This window comes from Phoca vitulina, unplaced genomic scaffold (genome assembly GCF_004348235.1).
Source record: "Phoca vitulina isolate PV1807 unplaced genomic scaffold, GSC_HSeal_1.0 scaffold3, whole genome shotgun sequence".
In the NCBI taxonomy this organism is placed as follows: domain Eukaryota; kingdom Metazoa; phylum Chordata; class Mammalia; order Carnivora; family Phocidae; genus Phoca; species Phoca vitulina.
In genome coordinates, this window is record NW_022589706.1 from 64,540,240 (window position 1) to 64,564,006 (window position 23,767).

General features: G+C 37.1%; 1 protein-coding gene across 9 annotated transcripts in view; it reads right to left on the minus strand.

The window, feature by feature from the left end:
• MAPK10 (mitogen-activated protein kinase 10) overlaps nt 1–23,767 on the minus strand; it is a 317,221-nt gene that overhangs the window by 261,973 nt on the left and 31,481 nt on the right. For 3 of the 9 annotated variants that reach the window (XM_032400729.1, XM_032400730.1, XM_032400732.1), the window contains one exon: nt 14,403–14,515. The exons of 5 other annotated variants lie outside the window; for them this stretch is intronic. In XM_032400729.1, the coding sequence (XP_032256620.1) occupies nt 14,403–14,474 (72 nt within the window). In that variant the 5' untranslated portion in view covers nt 14,475–14,515. Of the gene's footprint in view, nt 1–14,402; nt 14,516–23,767 lie in introns of those variants that run through there. One more of the 9 variants, XM_032400731.1, reaches the window with a different exon arrangement.

The window sequence follows — 23,767 nt, forward strand, 5'->3', positions numbered from 1 at the left end:
TCTCCTGCCACAGACTTGGGGAAAACAAGGGATCTAACCCACTATAAGAAAGAAGAAAAGCAGTCAAATTCTCATCAAGTTAAAATTTTTAATAGTTTCTACTATCATTTTTTTCCTTAATGATAATAGATGAGAATTTCTTCTCATATCTCAGTCATTTAATGACCCTGAATGTGCATTTTTTTAAAAAGTTTTCCTTAAAACATTTTTTGTAAATTCTATTCATAGGACCTCTGCCTCAAGAAAAATTGACTTCTTGGGACACCTGGGTGGCTCAGTCAGTTAAGCATCTGCCTTCGGCTCGGGTCATGATCCCAGGGTCCTGGGATCGAGTCCCACATCGGGCTCACCGGGGAGTCTGCTTCTCCTTCTCCCTCTGCTGTTCCCCCTGCTTGTTCTCTCTCTCTGATTAATAATAAAATATTTAGGGAAAAAAAAAGAAAAATTGACTTCTTGTATTCGTAGTATTGGAAGAGATCAATCTGTCAATCTGTGAAAGCATCAGCTATCACAGTTCAGCGCGCATCAGAATCCCCCAGAGGACTTGTTAAGCAGACTGAGGGTGGGCCCCCTCACCCTCAGAGGTTCTGATGCATAGGCCTGGAGTGGGGCCTGAGAAATTGCATTTCTAACAAATTCCTGGGTGATGCTGATGCTACTTGCTGGTCAGAGTAACCATGCTTTAAGATCCACTGACTAAAGTATGGTATTTAACTTTGGAAGTGTTAATAAGCATCTCTAGCTTCCATTAGCTGCTTTGCCTTTCTTGTGCAAGTTGTATCCCAAGTCTCTGGCACAGGATGGGCTTTCAATAAATATTTGTTGAATGAATGAGTTAGGTTTGTTTCTGAAGTCTTACTAAAGCAATCAGACATCATTATATCTATATTAAATTTTTTTACCAGTTAAAAAACTGACAAAACTTTTATATTACCAACATACTTTGTAAATGAAAGAAACATTTATAGGCTAAGGCTTTAGTTTTTGTAATTTAATAAATTGAGACTTTGTACACCACAAAAAAAGCAACAGGTGTTAAAATACTATTCTTTAATTATCCAAAGGAAATGAGAAACTTGAGCTGATATACAAATGAATAACCCAGGTCAATGAAAGGCATCACTGTTTGCTTCATAATAATCCAAAAGAAAAAAAGAGAGAGAGGAGGGAAGAAATACTGGAAGCATCAAAGCACCCACAGCAATATAGTAAACATCAAACACAAAAGAACCTGGGCGGAGTTCATCACATATTTGTTATAAGCTAATATTTTGCACAGATGCCTTATTTGTATGTATCAACTTGTGATAGCTTGGTAACAGTAAGAATATGTAGTGGAGAATAGTATTTTCTTAAATAGTATTTTTAGCTTTTTAGTATTATATTTTGTGGTACACTATTACATTTTGGGTCATCAAAATAAGAGATTGGGTCATTTAAAATTAATTTGTTTCTAAAAGAGGAAAAAAGAACCAGTACCTATAGTAATGACTCAATGGTACATCATACTCAGAATCAAGTAAAGTGAAACATAAAAATTAAAAAATATATATCTTAAAACTTAACATCAGGGTTTTATTTTCAGTGAAACCACACCATCTACCATATTAATTTAATGTTCATTTAAATTTTATTACTTTTTAATCTGGTTGATACTTAATTACAAATTAGATAACAAATTACAAATCTGTTTGTTTTATAGTTATATAAAACTATAAGCATAAATATATTATAGGGTTTTATGTTTGTACACATTTAAATAATTTTATAACAAAGATGATCACTGACGACAATTTTGTCCCTATAATTTTATAACAAAGATGATCACTGACGACAATTTTGTCCCTATAATGTGTTTCCATACACATAATTCAATGTTATCATTGTCTTAACCTATCTCTAAACTTGGCTCTACTCTATTCCTTTCCCTGCAATGCAGCCAGGGTAGTTAGATGCAAAATACAAATCTTATAGTGACCCTTCTCTCTGATAATCTTGTCAATTCGCTCCCTCTTTTTGCCTGGATAAATTCAAAGTTTTCTGAGATGACATAGAAGGTCCTTCATGATCTGGCCCTGCTTATCTCTTTAGATTCATGGCTAGTATCTCCTCAGTTCCACCCATAGTCACTTGGACCATTTGTGGTTCTCTGTGTTTGTTCTCATTTGTATCAAAGATTCCATGTGCCCAAAATGCTGGTCCCATAATCTCAATGGACCTGCTTTAGTTTATGGTTTTGTAAGACTCAGCTTGAATGTGAGTTCCTCTTTTAGTCCTTGCTAACCCCTTCCACAGCACTCCAGATTACCCATAACAATATTTATCACACTTAATTATCATTTCCTGTTTTCTTGTTTGTGTTCCACAAGAGTTTGTAGACATTTCTAGAGCAGGGACTGTGTCAATATTAATTATTGAATTCATCCCCAGATCTTGGCATACAAAAGGCACTAAGTACACTTTTTAAAATATAAAAATGAAACTCAATAATAGAGTAAATGGGTCTGAATTTTCTATAATATTTAAATAAACCAAGCCCCCATCAGAATAACCACCATCAAGACCCTCCTCTAGCCATCAGGAAGACTGGAGTACTGAGCTGTGGCAAATGCTTGAAACCCTTTCCTAATGATGCCTTCAACTCTCTGCAGACTCTAAATACCACAGGTGTTTGAACTAAGAACTGCTCCACTGTGTCCCGCCCTGAGAGCTCCATGAGAGCAGAGACTGTCTCACTGTGTCCCAGAGCCAGGCCCATAGTAAATGCTTAATAAATATCTGTTGCCTGTTGTAACATAGCTATGGTTACTGACAAGCATTTTTTCTGGCCATCAGTGCATGATCAGGGTTCATTCAGACAGCTAACTAAATATTTGTACCTGATCTCTCAGTGACTCAACCAAATACAGCATTTACTACCCACCACTTTCCTATTTTGTTTTTATTTTCCTCCTCCCTTATACTCAACTTTCAAAAACTTAAAGCAGATGATGGGCAGAGCGGTTTTGATTTAGTTCTCTCTTTTTCTTTACGGTGAAAAGAGGTAGGAAAAATAAGTGGATTTGAGAAAATGAAAATAGAAAAAGTAGAAAGAGATAATCCTGCTTTTTCCCCCACTGTGAAGCCAGTTAAGAGTTGGTACTAATGTAACTTCTAAATTACTATTTATAAGGAAAGAAACCTGGAGGTCCTACCAATTATTTGAATATTTGTGAGATATGACCTTCTTCTTATATGTCTATAATTTGAATCAATTTGATGGTATAATAAATAGAAATTAGACTAAAATAAGGAAATTGTTATTTCAGAATAAAAGTAGTAGTAATAATAATACCTTGTTCACTTTATAACTTTAAATATGTGAATATTCATAAAAGGGAACTTTTAAAAGTATTTTAAGTAAAAACTAAAAGGAAAAGTGATAACAGACTTGATTTTGGCAACATATAGATATTATTAATATAATATTAGCATTCATTTATCTCAGCACTTTGTAAATTTATTATCTAGATTTCTTTTCTCTTAAACTATCAACACTAGTCTCCTAAAGGCAAAGACTAAAAATTACTATGTTATGCAATTTACAAAGAAAGCATCTGAGAAAGGGATTTAATTATAGTATTTGAGAACAGAAACACTACCCTTAATCACTGTTCATGAATTTGCTAAACTGGATATTATATGGTAAACAGCGTTCAAATCTTCCAAGAGGGATAATAATACATTTCTTATTATAATAGGGTTATGGGGATTAATTAGTTAATATTTGTAAAGAACTTTAAAGATGAAGTGCTTCCCTCCTTTCTTTAAGTGTCACTGAAATCATTAAACAAGTGACAATATTTCCTTCTTAAAGTTTTAAAAAGGTCTATCCAGTGCCATACAATTACCTGAATTTTTCATGTTAGAATCCAAAATTTGAGCCCCATATCCATGCACAAAAATAATCAGCTCCTTTTTAAAAATATTCAGAACAATTTGGTATTTTCAAAGACAAAAACATGCCCATCCTAAGAATGATATTAAGATTGTTGAATTATATTTGCTTTCCAAACTTTGATGTAATACACAAATACCCAACTTAAAATTCCTCTACAATGAAAAAGGTTTAGAACAATACAAAGTATTTTTTATTTATGGAGCAGCTTCAAAACTCCATGTGGGTATATTTGTAGAGCTTTCTCTTTTTTTTTTAATTTAAAATCAATTAATTAACATATAGTGTGTTATTAGTTTCAGAGGTAGAGTTCAGTGATTCGTCAGTTGCATATAACACCTAGTGCTCATTACATCACGTGCTCTCCTTGATGCCCATCACCCAGTTACCCCATCCCCCCACCCACCTCCCCTTCAGCAACCCTCAGTTTATTTCCTATAGTTAGTCTTTTATGTATGTCTCCCTCTCTGATTTCAGCTTATTTTATTTTTCCCTCCTTTCCCCTATGTTCATCTGTTTTGTTTCTTAAACTCCACATATGAGTGAAATCATATGATATTTGTCTTTCTCTGCCTGACTTATTTAGCTTAGCATAATACCCTCTAGTTCCATTCACGTCGCTGCAAATGGTAAGATTTCATTCTTTGTGATGGCTGAGTAATATTCCATTGCATATGTAGACCACCTCATCTTTATCCATTCATCTGTCGAAGGACATCTGGGCTCTTTCCATATTTCAGCTATTGTGGACATTGCTGCTATAAACATTGGGGTGCATGTGTCCCTTTGAATCACTGTTTGTTTTCTTTGGATAAATACCTAGTAGTGCAATTGCTGGGTCATACAGCAGCTCTATTTTTAACTTTTTGAGGAACTTCCATGCTGATTTCCAGAGTGGGTATACCAGTTTGCATTCCCACCAACAGTGTAAGAGGATCCACCTGTAGAGTTTTCTTTATATGTCTTCCTTAAAAACAGCAGGCTATTCAGGATTGATTATTCCTGGAACTTATTTTGCACATTTGCTTTCCTATGCTACAGAATTTGGGTCTACCAGCAAAGATAACTATGTACCTGAGTTCAGACACTGGTAGCAAAGAGTCTGGCAACATCTTGAGGTAGAGAAAGCAAATTTTAAAAGTATAAGAAAACACACTAAGCCTTTTTTCTCCTAAGGGTTTGGGAAAAGGAGATAAAGAAGGCACAGGATAATTCTGAATAGTTTTGGAAAAAGCTTCATGAAAGAGCTTGAGTACCAGAGCAGGATTTCTCAACCTTAGCACTACTGACATTTTGTGCCAAATAAGTCTTTGTTCTGAGGGCTGCCCTGTGCATTGTAGGATAGTGAGCAGTATCCCTGGCCTCCACTTACTAGATGCCAGTAGCACTCCCCACATCCTGCCCCACCCCTAGTAGATTGTAACAACCCAAAGTGACTCCAGATATTGCCAAATGCCTCTGGGGAGTAGGGTGCAGAAGAACTGCCCCCAGTCAAGAACAAGAGACAAGATTTGGACAAGGAAAGAAACAACCTCGGAAGTCCTTGCCTAAAACAACCACTGGGAACTTTGACTATGATGAGGTAGAGGGGATAGCTAATCTAAGACTTAGAAATGGCAAATGGAACCACCAACAGCTATGAAAAATTCGATCCACTAGCTGGAAAAAAGAAAAACACGCTGATGAAAAGAGCTACCTTTGAGTGGTATCTACTGGGAACAGACACTTAGAGTGGCCACAGCCATAAGTAACTGCCAATGAAAGCTCCATGTCAGACACCTAGCAGTGAGGATTTACGGTCCTGGGCTACTCTGCATTTTAATGAAGAGAACTGTCTAACGGCTTCTTCCAGGAAATTTGATGGGCTTAAATACCAGAAACTTCTTGCAGGGAATTCATTGATTTTCACTTGGATTCATTAAATAGTTATTGAGCATTCAATGTGTGTGTGTGCTAGTTGTCAGGAACACAATGATGAAAACCGTCTACCCTCAAGGAACTTATGCTCTAGAGAGAAACATAAGTATAACAAGTCTGGTCTTCAGATTCCTGGTCTGGGGTGTGACCCAGGCAAAGAGGGGCCCATTTCCCTACACTGATAACGACCATACAACTAGAATTTCAAAATCATAGTACTCTTCGTTTTTAAACAGCAAAAACTGCTTAGCTCCCCCCACCCCATTTTAAAATTCTCAGTCATTTCACTGGCATTTCAGGCAGCTGCTTTTGCTTCATTTCAGAGCAATCAATATATGAACACTTTAAACAGCAAAAAACCACTTCAGTTGCAAATTTATTTTTCTCCTGGCATACATGTGCACAATCATTTGGATTTACATAATGGTGCTAGCCAGCCAAAGTCAGCGAGCCTTCCTAAAAAGGAGCGTTTGGCTCAATGATGATGGATGTGCTGTCATTTCTCATTTAGGCCCATCTGCCTAATAATAGCAAGGTAACATTATTAATTAACTACTGGCATAGCTAGTTAGGGAATGTACAATCCAATTACATACAGTTTTTAATTCACTACAGGCAAAATGCTCACTACTTTTCCACATATGATTCCCAGGCCCATCTTCAGTGGCATTGAACCACAGCCTTTGTAGACTAGTCATTAGTATTCAGAATAAGAAACAATTGCTTGGAACAGGAAACACAGAAGCCAGACATTTGGCAGCATCACACAGAGTTCACTGCTTAAGTCAACCATCAAAGCGACTCTGGGCTGACAGTAACTGGCCTCTGTTGCCATGGAAACAGCACTGAGATGGGTTAGTAAATAGTTTGGGTTCTCTCACCTGCTAGGACATAAATTCAGAATTTACTGCTGATTGTTAAGTCCACTATATGTAAGTGACCTTCTTACGAAGTAAATACCAGAAATCACTCTTTGTTTCAGAAAAATTATCCAAACAGTTCTAAAAATGTCTGAATCTTGGGGCATCCAAGCACAATTAAATTTAATTGTGCAAAATATCTGACAGACAAAACTAGTCTATCTCTTCATTCTAATCATTGCTTATTTTGCCAAAAACTAGTTCCTAAAAACGCATAAATAAAATAAAAATGAAAATGATAAGGATGTGAAGATAATGCGAAGTAAAAGACCCTTCTGAATTCAGAGTAAGGAATCAAGCCACTTTTTAATTTTATTACAAGCCATAGTTATATATTTCAGGTTGTAAAAAAGTCATATCTTTTTTAACTTCTTTCATTCTCACTCATAGCCAAATGAGCTAAGTAAGGCTGCCTCCTGCCCACATTTGACTCAAACATCCCTTTATGGGAATTCCTCTGTCTTTGTAATTATAATAATTATTATGTCTAATTTAGATGTATAAAGTATGACAGAAGAAAAATGTCTTGACTACAGCAATTCAGTGAAAAATCCATAGTGCAAGCCTCTAAGTCTCAGATCTCTTAATCCCTATCTCTTCTAAGTCATTCTGGCTTCATTTTCTTCTTTCAACTTTTTAAATTTCATGCTAAATTATATTTTCCCATAAACTCTATAAGTGAAAAACTTACTTTATTTTTTGGTCTCAATAGCCAAGTCCTTCTCATCAACAAACACTAAGACATGCCCATCACTGCCTTCTGTGATTTCTACTTGCATTCATCAATAAACATTTACCAAGCAAATGTCTCCATGTCATGTGCTATACACGTGGCAAAAGAGGAGATAACACAAAGATGAATAAAATATGGTGTTTTTGCCTTTGAAGAGCTAGTCTAGTGGAAAAAAAAACAGAAATATAGACAGATATACTACAATTTAGTAACAGCTATAGAAGTAGATTCAAAGTGCAATGGGAGCATTATGAGGTAAAAAGCTAATTTTGATTAGGGAAATACAATAGGTCCCATTGAGAAAATGGTATTTTCACTATGTCTTACAGAGTAAATAGGAGTTTTATACAGGGCAGTTGAAATAGGCAGATACTAAAATGTAACTTTCAAAAACCGAAAAAAAATTACTCTCAGTCATATATAAAATGAACTCGTGTCAGATATTTTATTTGACTTACAGAGATTTATAGCCTCTACTGGGCAAAATTCATTTGCATTGCTACAAACAGGAATCATTTGTATTGCTATGGATAAGAATCATTTGCAATGCTGTCAGTTTTCTGCAACTTAACTTCTACCACTACAAAGTTGTGAATAGCCTCGTCAATAGAAAATCAATCAACTCTAGATAACCTGTTTGATAATATTGGGACTTTATTTTATATGCTTTAATGCAGTATTTGTCAAACTTTTTCTCTGGAGCCTCTTAAAAATAATTTAGGTCTCCACAGAGCTTCTGTTTATGATTGTCCTATCTATCAGATTTACCATTTTAGAAATTTAAGCTAAGAAAAGAAATAACTATACCTGAAAAAAAATTAGTGAGAAGAATGACACCATTTTATATTTTTACAACTATACTTAATGTCTGGCTTAATACAGGACAGCTAGCTTCTCATATTTGTGTTTGCATTCAATCTGTTGTGCTATCATGTATCATGTAACCTCTGAAAAACTTTACTGCACATTCTTGAAAGGATGAGTGTAAAAAAGGTCAAATAGTATCTTAGCATAATTACAAAAAAAAAAAAAATTCTTGGTCCTGCATATTTCCTTCAAGGATCTCAGGAACTTCAGAGATCCCCAAATTATACTTTGAGAACCACTGCATTATTGTATTCACTCAAAACTCCTTCCTAATCAGGCCATAAGCAAACTATTTGCATCAATTTAAGAATCCCAAAGACACTACTACATTTGCTCTTAAACTACATTTGCTCTTAAAACTGTAAATATGATATAGTATGCCCAGAATCATTATGGAAAACAAAATATGCAATATAATTGAAATTTTCTCTTTTAATATTTCAAGATAAATTAATTTCCTTGGGAGAATCAAAGAGAAGTCGTGGCATGTGTTGCTGTTTACTCTCGGGAAAATTTCAACAATTAATAAATAGATTTAATTCCAACATTTTCTGAGATAGCCTTTACCCACTGAACCTTGCCATGAAGGCCTTGAGCTAACACTGCAGTAATAATCACTTCTCTATGTTTGCCCATGTATATATGTAGCCTTTGTGAGGGGATATAAACTTAATTTCCAATGCCAGATAATGACATGTGGCTAAAGTAAGCTTAGAGTCTATAATTCAGCCTCGGTTTAATGACCTTCTAAGTCTGTGCAGTCATTCCAGTTGTAAACCACAAATCACAAACTATGTATCACAAGGAGGTCCAAAAGAGAAAATGAAGTATAACTAGTGTCAACTGTTAGGGGAAAAAAATCTAGGGCTGACTTACAGTGGTATAAATCAAGCTAAATATCCAGAAAAGGCCCTTTCAGGTCCATTAATTAGAAAACAAATATGTCCTTACACAGTCTACCTTGTGATAGGAGTTCACGGGTTCTTGTTGCACGAAGTTTCAGACTATGTTTTTAATATGATAAGGGCAGATCTTTGAGCCTTTCTGATATGTAACTGAGAGCTACAGGGGAACCCCAATTCCATTCCACTGGACTAATATTTTTTTACAGGGAACTCATAGACATGTGCATGAGTGTGGGGACGAGAGAGTTGGAAAAGTGTTAGAAAATTCAACATTGATTATAATATAAGGAACTTTAAGAGAAGTATAGAGGGCTATGGATATCCGTAAGAGGGAAGTGGTTTAGTTTGGGAAAAGGAGAATGAGTTGGTAGTAATAAGCATAGACATACACAGGCAAATACGATTTCAAAAGGTAGAGACTGGGGCACCTGGGTGACTCAGTCGTTAAGCGTCTGCCTTCGGCTCAGGTCATGATCCCAGGATCCTGGGATCAAGCCCCACATTGGGCTCCCTGCTCAGGGGGAAGCCTGCTTCTCCCTCTCCCACTCCCCCTGCTTGTGTTCTCTCTCGCGCTATGTCTCTCTCTGTCAAATAAAACCTTTAAAAAAAATCAAAAGGTAGAGACTAAATGTGAGGTTATAGCTTTAAAAGAGTGCAAAGTCAGGGCGCCTGGGTGGCTCAGTTGGTTAAGCGACTGCCTTGGGCTCAGGTCATGATCCTGGAGTCCCGGGATCGAGTCCCGCATCGGGCTCCCTGCTCACCAGGGAGTCTGCTTCTCCCTCTTCCGCTCCCCCCTCTTGTGCTCTCTCTCTCTCACTCTCTCTCTCAAATAAATAAATAAAATCTTTAAAAAAAATTAAAAAAATAAAAGAGTGCAAAGTCAGGAAAGAGAAACTCATGATTCATGTTCAAGACATGGCGAAAAGCTTAGTTTGATTAGAACACAAACTTGTTAGGCAAATAGGTCAAATAAAATAGGAATAGTAGAGGGCGCCTGGGTGGCTCAGTTGGTTAAGCGACTGCCTTCGGCTCAGGTCATGATCCTGGAGTCCCGGGATCGAGTCCCGCATCGGGCTCCCTGCTCGGCAGGGAGTCTGCTTCTCCCTCTGACCCTCCCCCCTCTCATGTGCTCTCTCTGTCTCATTCTCTCTCTCTCAAATAAATAAATAAAATCTTTAAAAAAAAAAATAAAATAAAATAAAATAAAATAAAATAGGAATAGTAGAATGGTGCCATGATCCTTGAATTGCAGGCTGAGAAGTTTGTAGTTAATTGTGAGGCAAGAGGGAATAATTAAAGATTTTTAAGTAGCAGTCTGAGTCTTGCATCATATAGATTAGAGAGGTAAGACACCAATAAGTAGCCATTATCCCAGCCAAGGCAAGAAGCAATGAATGAATGAGTCCTAAACTAGAGCTCTAAACATCAAATCACAGAGACAAGAGACATTCTCCAGATAGAATCTATAAAATGTACCAACAGGTGAATATAATGATTAAGAAAGACCCATCAAAAATGACTCAGATTCTGACCCTAGTCCATTAGGGAAATAATGGTATTGTTAACATTAATAGGGAAGTACAAAAAAGAAATGAATTAATTTGGGGGAAGAAAATGATTGTTGAACATGGTGAATTTCAGGTTGGAAGTTAAGCAGGTTTTTGAAAATAGGCTCATCTATTTATGTACTTTAGACATCTTTTTAATACCTTAAACCTCAGGGGGTGGGGGGAGACAAGAATGAGTTTCTTATCCAATGCCAAAAATAAACTGATTTTTTCATTGCGATTTTTTCCAAAAAGATGAAACATCTGACATTATTATCCAGTGTTTCTACATAGAGCTTAAAATGACAATGGTCTTCTTTTCTTTGCTGAATTGCTGTCTTGATTTGAAGATCAGAGGCAAGAAAAACAAGAGAAAGAAAATAAATTGTAAGAGGACACAATTATGTAATACCTCTATGCCTCTATTCTTATATGAATTCCTGTAGGTCATCCCCAATTTTGCAAGTAAGGATGTGTCTCATGGCATGACTTAGTTGAATTATAAATAGCCTATATAGGTGCATCTGTTGAAAAATAATATCCATTATCCACAAACCTGATGAATCGTCAGGCCTTTAGCTTAGTTTAGAACAGACTAGGGGAATAAGGCACGTGCTCTGCTGACCAAGGAGAAAGGAGATTTTCAAAGCTATCTGGGATTGGAAAGAAAGCATATCATTTTAAAAATGAAAAGCTATGTACTTTTTCTGCTGATTTTGCTAACATAACTGGCGCTTAACTGAAAGAGTTATTTGAGATATCTCTTTAGAAATTTAAATTGTATCCAGTGGACTTCATTTCATACTAAACATATTCAGGGGTGCCTGGGTGGCTCAGTCAGCTAAGTGTCTGCCTTCAGCTCAGGTCATGATCCCAGGGTCCTGGGATAGAGCCCCGAGATGGGCTCCCTGCTCCGTAGGGAGTCTGCTTCTCCCACTCCCTCCCCCTGCTTGTGCTCTCTCTCTTGCTCACTCTCTCTCTCAAATAAATAAAATCTTTAAAAAAAATTCTAAACATATTTAATATGGTGATGAATCAGGTAACACATGTAAAGTCCTTAGAATAGTGCCTAGCACACAGTCAGGTTCTATTTAACTACTACTACTATCATTATCATCATCATCATCATCATCATGTGAGTTCCTCTAGAGACTGAAAACTTCAGACATTGAAATTTCTTCTAGTAATAACATCGAAAAAAAAATCCTTCAATCCTCACATTAAAATGGAAAAAAAAAAAGAATCCTTTCAAAATCAAAGTCTTACAGGAGAATATTATTCATTGGCACTGGGATCTGGCCTCTGTTTTAGTTTTTGTTATTTATTTCATAACTTGCTTCCTTACTTAAAAACTCTACTTCAGGGGCGCCCGGGTGGCTCAGTCGTTAAGCGTCTGCCTTCGGCTCGGGTCATGGTCCCAGGGTCCTGGGATCGAGCCCCGCATCGGGCTTCCTGCTCAGCGGGAAGCCTGCTTCTCCCTCTCCCACTCGCCCTGCTTGTGTTCCCTCTCTCGCTGTGTCTCTCTCTGTCAAATAAATAAATAAAATCTTTAAAAAAAAAAAAAACTCTACTTCATACTCTGTCACTAAAATGAAAAATAATTGAGGCTCCAGTATAATCCTACATTCTCCACTGATGCTACTCAATGCCAACATCTCCAGCATTGCCACAGGCAAATCCTGGCAAGGTAGATGAAGAACAGATGAACTCTGTCACGCAGATCTTTTTTTTTTTTTTAAGATTTTTTTTTTTTAATTTATTTATTTGACAGAGAGCTAGAGAGCACAAGTAGGCAGAGGGAAAGGGAGAAGCAGGCTCTCTGCTGAGCAGGGAGCCCGATGCGGGGCTCGATCCCAGGACCCTGGGATCATGACCTGAGCCGAAGACAGCCACCCAACCGACTGAGCCACCCAGGCGCCCCTGTCACACAGATCTCTTGACAGCTCTGTGCACGTGTATTGCATCAGTGTAATAAGGGAAGGGCGCTTATGCTCAGGAAGTAAAGACCAAGGGCCACACTGCCTTCAGCTACCTGCCATATCTGCATTCAACAGCCTGCAAAACAATTGCATGAAGGAGATGCTTTTAGCAATACCAATATAAACATAAAATCAACCACTGGCACTTTTCCTTTCCTTGCCATAACTTGAAAGTCATTTTTAGTGGTTAAAACTGGCCTCAGTTCAAATCACAGCACTGCCACCTTCCAAGTATGTGACCTTAGATAAGTTATTAACTTCTCCCTTTTTCAGTGACCATATCTTGAAATAGGAATGATGACAGGACCTTCTGCACTGAATTGTTAAGGAGACTCAGAGTTAAGACATGCGAAGAGATTAGAGCAGTGCCTGACGCGTAGTAAGTACTTAATAAATGTAATCTAAGCCAGCAATGATTTGTGCCAGACCCTGTGCCAGCCTAAGGATTAGGTGCTGCACCACTCTCCTTTGAACTGTTAGAGTGTATTAGTAATACCCTCAGCAAATTCATAATACCTACCATTTTAATTTTTTTCAAAAGTACAGAGAATATATTACTTAAATATCGGTCACCCATTTATGTGGCAGGTAATATATGACGAAGTGACTTTGTAAAGTGTGAAGCTTTCTGATCAATGTGCATAGTACATTGGCTCCTCCATTAGTAACTTCCTTACAAGCAACATAAATATACTACTAATATTTATAAAAATATCAATATATAATGTCAAGGGAGAAGTTGACTTTAAAATTGCTGGCAGCCTGGAAATCCACTGAAATGTTTTTACTTTTCTAAGTATGAGTCCTCTTTCTAAAATATCATTCACTTCTTTGAGGCACTATTTATGATAACTTCTCTCGATTATTTTTTTTTCCTCATTTCTCACTGTGTGATTTAGTGGTTTTTCTTCTTGAGGAAGATTCTTTATTCCTTTCCTGCTGTGGAATGCTTTTCATGAAGGCAGCTTTAATTATTTACTCCACATCTCCTACTGTGGTAGAGCTCAGAACATTACTTTTAAGATGGGCTGTTACATAGGTTTCCTGTGAGAGCCCAAGGTCAGAAACAGGCCCCAAAACACAAACTATGAGGAAGCCAAACTCCCAAGCACTCTATGATTACACAGCTTTAAGTTGAACAAACACACACACATACACACACAAAATCATGAGGACTGCACATATTTGTCCTCAAAAACAAACATCACTGCTAAAGTGCTAACAAGTGTAACACATTTATATTGCTTGAGTAGTATAACTATATTAAGATTAACAGAAATGGCTCAATATTAATAAAGAAGTTTAAAAGATAAAATAATGTTAAGTAGGTGAAAATTATAAGTGAAAATCCTAGACTCTTATTATTCATTAATTTTATAGATAATTCAAGATGAACCTCTACCTTTTTTATGATTCTTAATTTTTTCACCATGACCATTTTTAAAATAGCACTGATCTCACATTATGGGATACCTTCAAGATAATTTCTGCTTGGACTTTAAGGACTTCCATCCCCAACACTGCCACAGAGAATAACAAATATTTTTATCTGTGGAGAGCAAATGCAACTTTAAAAAATGTAACTACGTTTCCTCACCAAATGATGCCAATTTTTGCAGAGATGGACCCCGTAGTTCAGAATTTCTTCCTCATCTATGACAGTAGACATGTGAGGCTCTCTACTCCTTGATGAACTGCTTGTAATTTCTGCTGTTATAAATAACACTGATTACTATCTTTATATTTTTGATTATACACAAACAATGCATCCTACAAGTGGAATTACTAAACCCAACAACATAAGCATTTCTAGAGTGCTTGCTACATACTATGTTGTCAAAATACTTTACAAGTATGTTGTACCAGAATAATTTTTGCTTGTTCATTTTACTTATGTATACGTACAGAGTTGCTTTCTACAGTAAATAAGAATAATTGTATAACTTAGATAAAGTTAAATATTTTCTGATGTTGAGACAGACATAGCAAGCAAGAAAAATTAAGGGTACAGAAGTCACTCAGTCTCAAATGGATATTGTATTAAAATTTCATCACCTAGACTTTCACCTAGTGAAAAAAATTAATAACTTCTGAAATATACAGAAAAACAAAATATTAATTTCTTCTCCAAAGCAGTAAAAAGTTACACACCTAAGATTTCTCTGTTCTTAAGTGCAAGTAAATCTCTACACCTATTCTCAAATGAGGCTTGTCTATGGATTTTCCTTTAAAAGATTCCATTGCTAGAATGATATCTTCCTAAGAAATGCTTCTATAGGGAGAGGCTGGGAAAATGATGGAGTAGGAGAACCCTAAGCTTGCCTCATCCCATGGACACAACTAGATAACACTCACATCAGTGTAAATAACTCAGAAAATGACCCAGAGACTGACAGAGCAATAAAGGTAGAGAAGAGGTCACATCAAAGAAGGTAGGAAAGGTGTAGCCACGGTTGGGGAGCAAAATGGATGGTGACTATCCACTGTTGGGAGGGAGATGAGATTGTGGAGAAGGGCAAGAAACAGATTATCACACCAGGGAGCCTGCACCCTGCACTGGGAAGACAAATCCCCAGAATATTTGGCTTTGAAAGCTAGAGGGGCTAAATCTCAGGAGTTCTTAAAACCAGTGGGACTTAAAGCCTGGAATTTTAAGAGGGCACGTTCTGCATGGAGCACTGGGTGTTATACGCAATGAACATGGAACACTACATCATGGAACACTACATCAAAAACTAATGATGTAATGTATGGTGATTAACATAATATAATTTAAAAATTAAAAAAAAAAAAAGCCTGGAATTTTAAAAGTCAGTAGTTCTGCTCTGGGAGAGCCCAGAGGGCATTAGGAAGCTGAGTCCCCAACTTTAAAAAGACAGTACAACAAACAGCCAGTGGAGATAGAGTATGGAATCAGCATCTTGAAAAATACCAAGAGAACATGCAAGGGAGAGTTATTTACTCATCTCAGAGGCAGCCCAGAGAGAACAGGGAGACCTCTCCAGGAACAAAGGAGCTGCACATGCCACTTCCCTCCCCTACCCTCCAGCATAAACACACAGCCACCTGTGGGAATAGTGTGGTGCTGCTGACACTCACTACCTAACTTGCTTACACCAAGCCCCACATCCCCTCACCCATCTAACCCCTTTCACCCTCCCAACCCCAGCACTTAGATGGATCCACCCTTCCTAGTCACACTTGCCTCAGTCCTGGGGTTGAGGGCCCCCGCCCCCAGAAGAGCGGCACAAACCCCACCAACATCAAGGAAACAGTGGCTTTGAATGACATACTGGACTGGATGGATTTAACAGATATATTCAGAATATTCCATCCTAAAACAGCAGAATATATATATTTTTTTAGATGCGCATGCATCATTCTCCAGAATAGATCACAGAGTAGGCCATAAAGGAAGCCTCAACAAATTCAAAAAGATAGAAGTCATACCATGCATTACCTCTGACCATAACACTATAAACAACCACAAGAAAAAATCTGGAAAGACCACAAATACATGGAAGCTAAATAACATACTAGCAAATAATGAATGGGTCAACTAGGAAATAAAAGAAGAAAAAAAATTACATGGAAACAAATGAAAATGAAAATACAATGGTCCAAAATCTTTGAGATGCAGCAAAAGCAGTTCTAAGAGGGAAGTTTATAGCAATACAGGCCTGCTCAAGAAGCAAGGAAAATCTCAAATAAACAACTTAACGTTGCACCTTCAGGAGCTACAAAAAGAACAAATAAAACCCAACACCATCAGAAGGAAGGAAATAATAAAGGTTAGAGCAGAAATAAATCATAGAGAAACTAAAAAAATATATCAATGAAACCAAGAGCTGGTTCTTTGAAAAGGTAAACAAAATTGATAAACCTCTAGCCAGATTCATTAAAAAAAAAAAAAAAAGAGGGAGAGAGAGAGAGGACTCAAATAAATGAAATCATAAGTGAAAGAGGAGAAATAACAACCAACACCACAGAAATACAATTTTAAGAAAATATTATGAAAAATTATATGTAAACAAATTGGACAACCTAGAAGAAATGGATAAATTCCTAGAAAAACGTAACGTACCAAAATTGAAGCAGGAAGAAACAGAAAATTTAAACAGATTGATTACCAGCAATGAAATTGAATTAGTAATCAAAAAACTCCCAACAACAAAAGTCCAGGACCAGATGGCTTCACAGGTTAATTCTACCCAACATTTAAAGAAGAGTTAATACCTATTCTTCTCAAACTATTCCAAAAAAAATAGAAGAGGAAGGAGAACTTTCAAATTCATTCTATGAGGCCAGCATCACCCTGACACCAAAAGCAGATAAAGACTCCACAAAAAAAAAGAGAACTATAAGCCAATATCTCTGATGAACATAGATGCAAAAATCCTCAACAAAATACTAGCAAACAGAATCCAACAATACCTTAAAAAAAAAAATCATTCACTACGATCAAGTGGGATTTATACCCAGGATGCAAGGGTGGGGCAATATTCACAAATCAATCAACACAATACATCACATCAATAAGAAAGGATAAGAACCATATGGTCATTTCAATAGTTGCAAAAAAAGCATTTGACAAAGTACAACATCCACTCATGATAAAAACCCTCAACAGAATAGGCTTAGAGGGAACATACCTCAACATAACAAAGACCTCATGTGAAAAACCCACAGCAAATATCATACTCAAGGGGGAAAGCTTTCAGTTTTCCCCCTAAGGTCAGGAACAAAACAGGGAAAGTTCACCACTTTTATTCAACATGGTACTGAAAGCCCTAGCCACAACAATGAGACAATAAAAAGAAACAATATATATATACCACATCTTCATTATCCATTCACCTACTGAGGGACACTTGAGCTGCTTCCATAATTTGCCTATTGTAAATAATGCTGTGGGGCGCCTGGGTGGCTCAGTCGTTAAGCGTCTGCCTTTGGCTCAGGTCATGATCCCAGGGTCCTGGGATCGAGCCCCGCATCGGGCTCCCTGCTCTGCAGGAAGCCTGCTTCTCCCTCTTCTACTCCCCCTGCTTGTGTTCCCTCTCTCGCTGTGTCTCTCTCTGTCAAATAAATAAATAAAATCTTTAAAAATAAATAAATAAATAAATAATGCTGCTATAAACATAGGAGTGTGTGCACTCCTTTGAATTAGTTCTTTGTATTTTTGAGTAAATACCCAGTAATGTGATTACTGGATTGCAGAGTAGTTCTATTTTTAACTTTTTGATGAACCTCCACACTCTTTTCCACAGTGGCTGCAGCAGTTTGCATTCCCACCAAGAATGCATGAGGGTTCTTATTTCTCCATGCTTTCATCAACACTTGTTTCTTGTGTCTTTGATATTAGCCATTTTGACAGGTGTGAGGTGATATCTCATTGTAATTTAGATTTGCATTTCCCTGATGAATGATGTTGAGCATCTTTTCATGTGTCTGTTGACCATCTATATGTCTTCTTTGGAGAAATGTCTATTCACATCTTCTGCTCATTTTAATGAGATTAGTACTCTCTAGCTACATCCACGTGTTGTAAATGACAAGATCTCATTCTTTTTATGGCTGAATAATATTCCATTGTATATATGTACACCACATCTTTATCCATTCATCTAATGATGGACACTTGGGCTGCTTCCATAATTTGGCTATTGATAAAAATGCTGCAATAAACATGGAGGTACAATATGTGAAAACCCCACAGTGAACATCATACCCAATGGGGAAGAACTGAAGCTTTCCCCCTAACTTCAGGAACAAGACAAGGATGTCCATGCTCACCACTTTTATTCATCATAGTACTGGAAGTACTGGAAGTCTTGCCATTTGCAACAACATGGATGTTGCTAGAGAGTATTATGCTAAGTGAGATAAGTCAGTCAGAGAAAGACAAATACCATATGATTCACTCACATGTGGAATTTAAGAAACAAAACAATGAGCTTATTAAAAAGAGAGAGAGAGAGAGAAACAAGAAACAGACCCTTAACAGAGAACAAATTGATGGTTTCCAGAGGGGAGGTGGGTGAGGGGATAGGTGAAATTGGTGATGGGGATTCAAGAGTACACTTTTCATGATGAGCACTGAGTAATATGTATAATTGCTGAATCATTATATTGTACACCTGAAATTAATAGAACACTGTATGTTAACTATACCAGAACTAAAGTAAAAAGCTTAATTTAAAAATGCTTTTGTAGACAAAGACTAGCACTACTCCCTATCTAAAGTTGATTTCAGTTTTCCAGAAGCAACACAGATTACATAAAACCAACACTATATGACACAACAAAGAAAAAAGAGAAAGAGAACGAAAGGAAGCATATGGCATATCTGATCCTTAGTAACACATATGTAAACAGATGACTTACTGCATGTACCAAAAGTAACATTCACATATGAAAATAATTTTGCAATGAGATGAAACCCGGTATTTGTATATGTTTCTCTATTCTAAATTAAAAGTGACCAAGCAACTGAAAACCAACTTTTTTTTAAGAAGAGAGAGAATACTGACATATAAATATAAATCTGAATTGGTCAGATAACTAATGATATCTACATAAGAATTATCTTTTTCCACTGAAATTTCACAGTAAATTTAATAAGATATGATCTGTGTGTGTCTGTCTCCTCTCTTTTTCTCTTTCTCTTCTCTCTCTCTCTCATACACACACACACAGACTAAAAAAGTATAAGTTAAAGAGAAACATGTTACAATTTTACAATTTTAAAGTATAAATGAATTTGCAATTACTCAGAATTGGCCAAAAGCTAGGTAATGTTATTTTCACCACAGTTAAGAAAATAGTCATCGACTCAGAAAGCAGTAACAGCAGACAGAGATCATTTAGTCTGGGGCTTGCAAATTCAAATGCTCACAGGGGCTAAACAGGTGTCCAAGATGCATGAGGCGGCTGAGTTGGTTCTGGGCAACCTGAACAACACAGAAGCCATCTAAATGGCAGTAACTATAGCTGGTTGTTGCCATGGTAGAGATGCCCACCTGATGTTTCAGATTTTATCATTTTACATAAGTAGGTAAATCTCTGGATTTTAAATGGTTACTAATTAATATTTAAAATGTTTAAACAATGTACAACCTTACTACACATGGATCCTGCCAAAAAATAAATCAGTTTTCAAGCTCTGATCTAGGGGGTTCCATGATGTAATGGTGAGCACTCTGTACTCTGAATCCAGCAATCAAAGTTCAAGCTCTGATCTAATCCAATGTGAGACCCAACAGGAGCTATACCCTACTCAAAGTCATAAAACAGTGGGTTATCGGCAATCTCAAAATAGGTCCCCCCTCCGACCCCAGCCACGAGGAGTGTCCACCACTACCACATAGCATGTTGCATCATCTGATAAAGCTGTATTCCAAAACTATGTGTCATCACAAGTTTTCTGGAGCACTGCTATGAATCTGGACTGTCTCACTCTTCCTCTTCCATCTTAGTCTCTCCCCTGGTCCCAATTTTCTCACCTCCACTCCAATGAGATCAGCCTTCATGCCTATGAGGTTCTTTCCCACCTTTGTGCTTTTGTTTATGCTCTTCCCTCTCCCTAGAAGATGGCCACCATCCACTCCTGTGCCTGCCACCACGCTAGGCTGAATTCAAATGCTTTTTCTAAGAAGGCTTCCTTTGAAACCCAATAAAGCCTTCCTTCTTTGAAATCTTACAGCACTTCTAGTCAGTATGGTATTATCTCTTAATTATGCTTTCTGTTTTGTAGTGTTTGTTTTATCTCTACAATCAGCAATAAATTCCTTGAGAGTTAAAACTCTGTCTTCTTCCCTTGTACCCTCTTAGCATTCTAAAATATTATTGAGCAGTTGCTTAGTACTCAAGAAATAGTATTGACTGATTGCCCTCATAGCTCTCCCAGGATGGATGTGGATACTATAAATAATCCTGAAAATTATTTGCCACACTATCTTAGCATCTGTATTAGTTTCCTAGGGCTGCCATAAAGTACCACAAGCTTGGTTTAAAACAACAGAAATCTATTCTCTCAGAGTTCTGGAGGCTATGAGTCATAAATCAAGGTGCTAGCAAGACCATGTTGTCTCGGAAGGCTCTAAGGCAGGATCCTTCCTTGCCTCCTCTAACTTCTGATGCTTGCTGGCAATCCTTGGCATTCCTTGACTTATAGATGCATCACTTCAATCTCTGCCCCTGTCTTTCCATAGTCTTCTCCCCTGTGTGTCTGTGTCTTAAAGAACACCAGTCATAACTGATTTAGGGTCCACCCCAATCCAGTATAATCTCATTTTAACTTGATTACATCTGCAAAGACACTATCTCCAAATAAAGTTACATCCACAGCTTCCAGGTAAACATGAATTTTGAGGATATACTATTCAACCTAATATAGCCTCTAATCTACTCAGGGTTGATTTTATGAAGAATCTGAAATATCAGTAATCGCTATAAAATAAACAAAATTCTAAAAGAAATCACATGAACTTATGCATCTCACATTTTTTTCATGGAGTATTGTTACTTGGGGTGTATGGAGAAACCCACTAAAACACAAAAAAATCAAGGAAAATTTTAGAATTATAAAAATTTGGCTTGGGGCACCTGGGTGGCTCAGTCGTGAAGCGTCTGCCTTCGGCTCAGGTCATGATCCCAGGGTCCTGGGATCGAGCCCCGCATTGGGCTCCCTGGTCCACGGGAAGCCTGCTTCTCCCTCTCCCACTCCCTCTGCTTGTGTTCCCTCTCTCGCTGTGTCTTTCTCTGTCAAATAAATAAATAAAATCTTTAAAAAAAATTTTGGCTGTATTAGGTTGTCTTGCCCCATGCATCTCAAATTATCTATAGAATTTAATGGTTCAATAATCCGTAAGGAGATCCATTTGAAAAGCTAAATAGGCAATATAAATGGGAAGGAAGAACATTATTAGTTGTGGGATCTGAACAGGTTGTTTAACCCCTTTATATATCAGTTCTTCACTTGAAAACTGAAGTAGGACAGCCTGGATTATCTATAAAATGTCCTTCCAACTAGACATGGAAAAGGGGGAATGTCCACATTTATTGGACCAGTGAGTTACAGGGTGTCTCAGAAGTTAAATAGCAGAAGGGATCATCAACAATCACTCTTCAAGTCAAAGTTTCAAGATACTAAAATACTAGATGTATTTCAGTACATTACTTCAATTGAAAGAGGGTGAGTAAAGAATGGGAAATTTATTATTTGGGGAAGACAAGTGAGATGGGCCTGGGAGAGGAGAACAAAGCAACAGAAAGGCAGATGAAAATAAGTTTAAAGTCTGGAGAGGTGAGTGAGAAGTAGCCACGGCAAATTAACTGATAAGGGTAAAAGGAAGAAGCAGGGCAAGAGCAGAAGTGAGAAAGAACAGAATGGGAATTATAGAGAGAAAATACTGAAAAATAATTTCAGGGTCCTGAGACTGAAAGCACTCCTCATCCTGGCAAGAATAAAAGCACATGCCATTTTTGGAAATTCATGTAAAATAACCAGAATAACCTTCTCTAACTCTAAGAAAGCCTGCTGGGCCTCTGAGCAACCTCAGCCTAAAAGTGCTGGAGAAGTTAATATTCTCAGGGGCAACCTTCAACCAACAAGGGACAGCAGCCATTGCTCCCAAATGCTTCTTCTGTCTCGGGTCTTTAAGCAAACATCCCTGAGAAACCTCATGTTTGCCTCTCAGGAGGTCTTAATCAAACGAGCCCCAGCTGCCGTGGCAGAGACCTTGTTCCCTATCTTTTTCTCCCTCTCCTTCATTCCTGTCCTTTGGAATGACCTCCAAAATATACTACCTATACCCAAGCCCTTCTTAGTCTCTACTGCAGACTCAGATTTTCTGAAAATTTGTCTCTTTAGAGGAGACTTTTGAAAGTAATGACTAATTAAATCTAAAGAGAGCAACAGTGGTTTGGGGAAGAAAGAGACTAGCTCTGTTACCAAGTGGCTGCATGACCTTGGACAAATCAGTTAATTGTCAAATCTGTAGTTTTCACATCTGTAAAATGCAAGTGTCAGACTAGATATCTTATGTTGTTCCAATCAACATAGTCTTTAATTCAAAAATAGATCTCCCAATCCATAGTTCAGAAATTATGAGACCTAAAAGGTAAGGTTCCCCTACACCTTGCTTGTTAGAAGGTAATTCCAATGACAGCCTATTATATTTCCAAGCCTTAAATGAGAGCCTGCAGTGACTTAACTTGGTTCACATTTTCAGGAGTGATGTTTATGTCTATTCCAGGTTCCCAAATAATCTAATACCAAATCAAGTAAAATATCTACATTTATTGCCAGAAAGAATGACATCAGTGACTTAGTTTTGGATAATAAGGGATTTATATGGGTAGATTTACTAAACATCTTATATGACTGCCAACCTGTTTTGTAACTCTAAGACAGGTATGCACTGCTCTCATTTGTAATATACCTCCTTTTAAAATGGAGCTCTGTAAAGAATTATCAGATAAATTTTAAATACCATGGTAAATCAAGAGTTCATAATTCCATAAAATCACCTGTCTTGATATATAATAACTAAACTATAGCCCCAAATTAATGCACATATTTAAACAGCACTATAGCATGTTTTGAGTCATGAGAAACCATTTAAGGAACAGCTTCTGACAATTTTGTTTACAGATCTGAAAAATTTGCATTTGTTTGTCCTTGAAATTTCTTTTCTTCATCAGCTTCTCATTTCTCAGGAGACTGCATCCCTTATATGTGAAATATTTTAGAACATAATCTAGTCACATTCTGCAGAGAATTCCAGCACACATTCTGCAGAGATTCTATTTATGGAACTTAGAGAATAAGGCAGCACAAAAAAAGGAGACATGAAGTTATGAATTCTAACATAAGTTAATTGGCCAGGAGGAGGCAACCCAACCTGAATGTTGCCTATACAAAGTCTAAAAGCCTTCTACTTAAGTTAAAAAGGAAGAAGA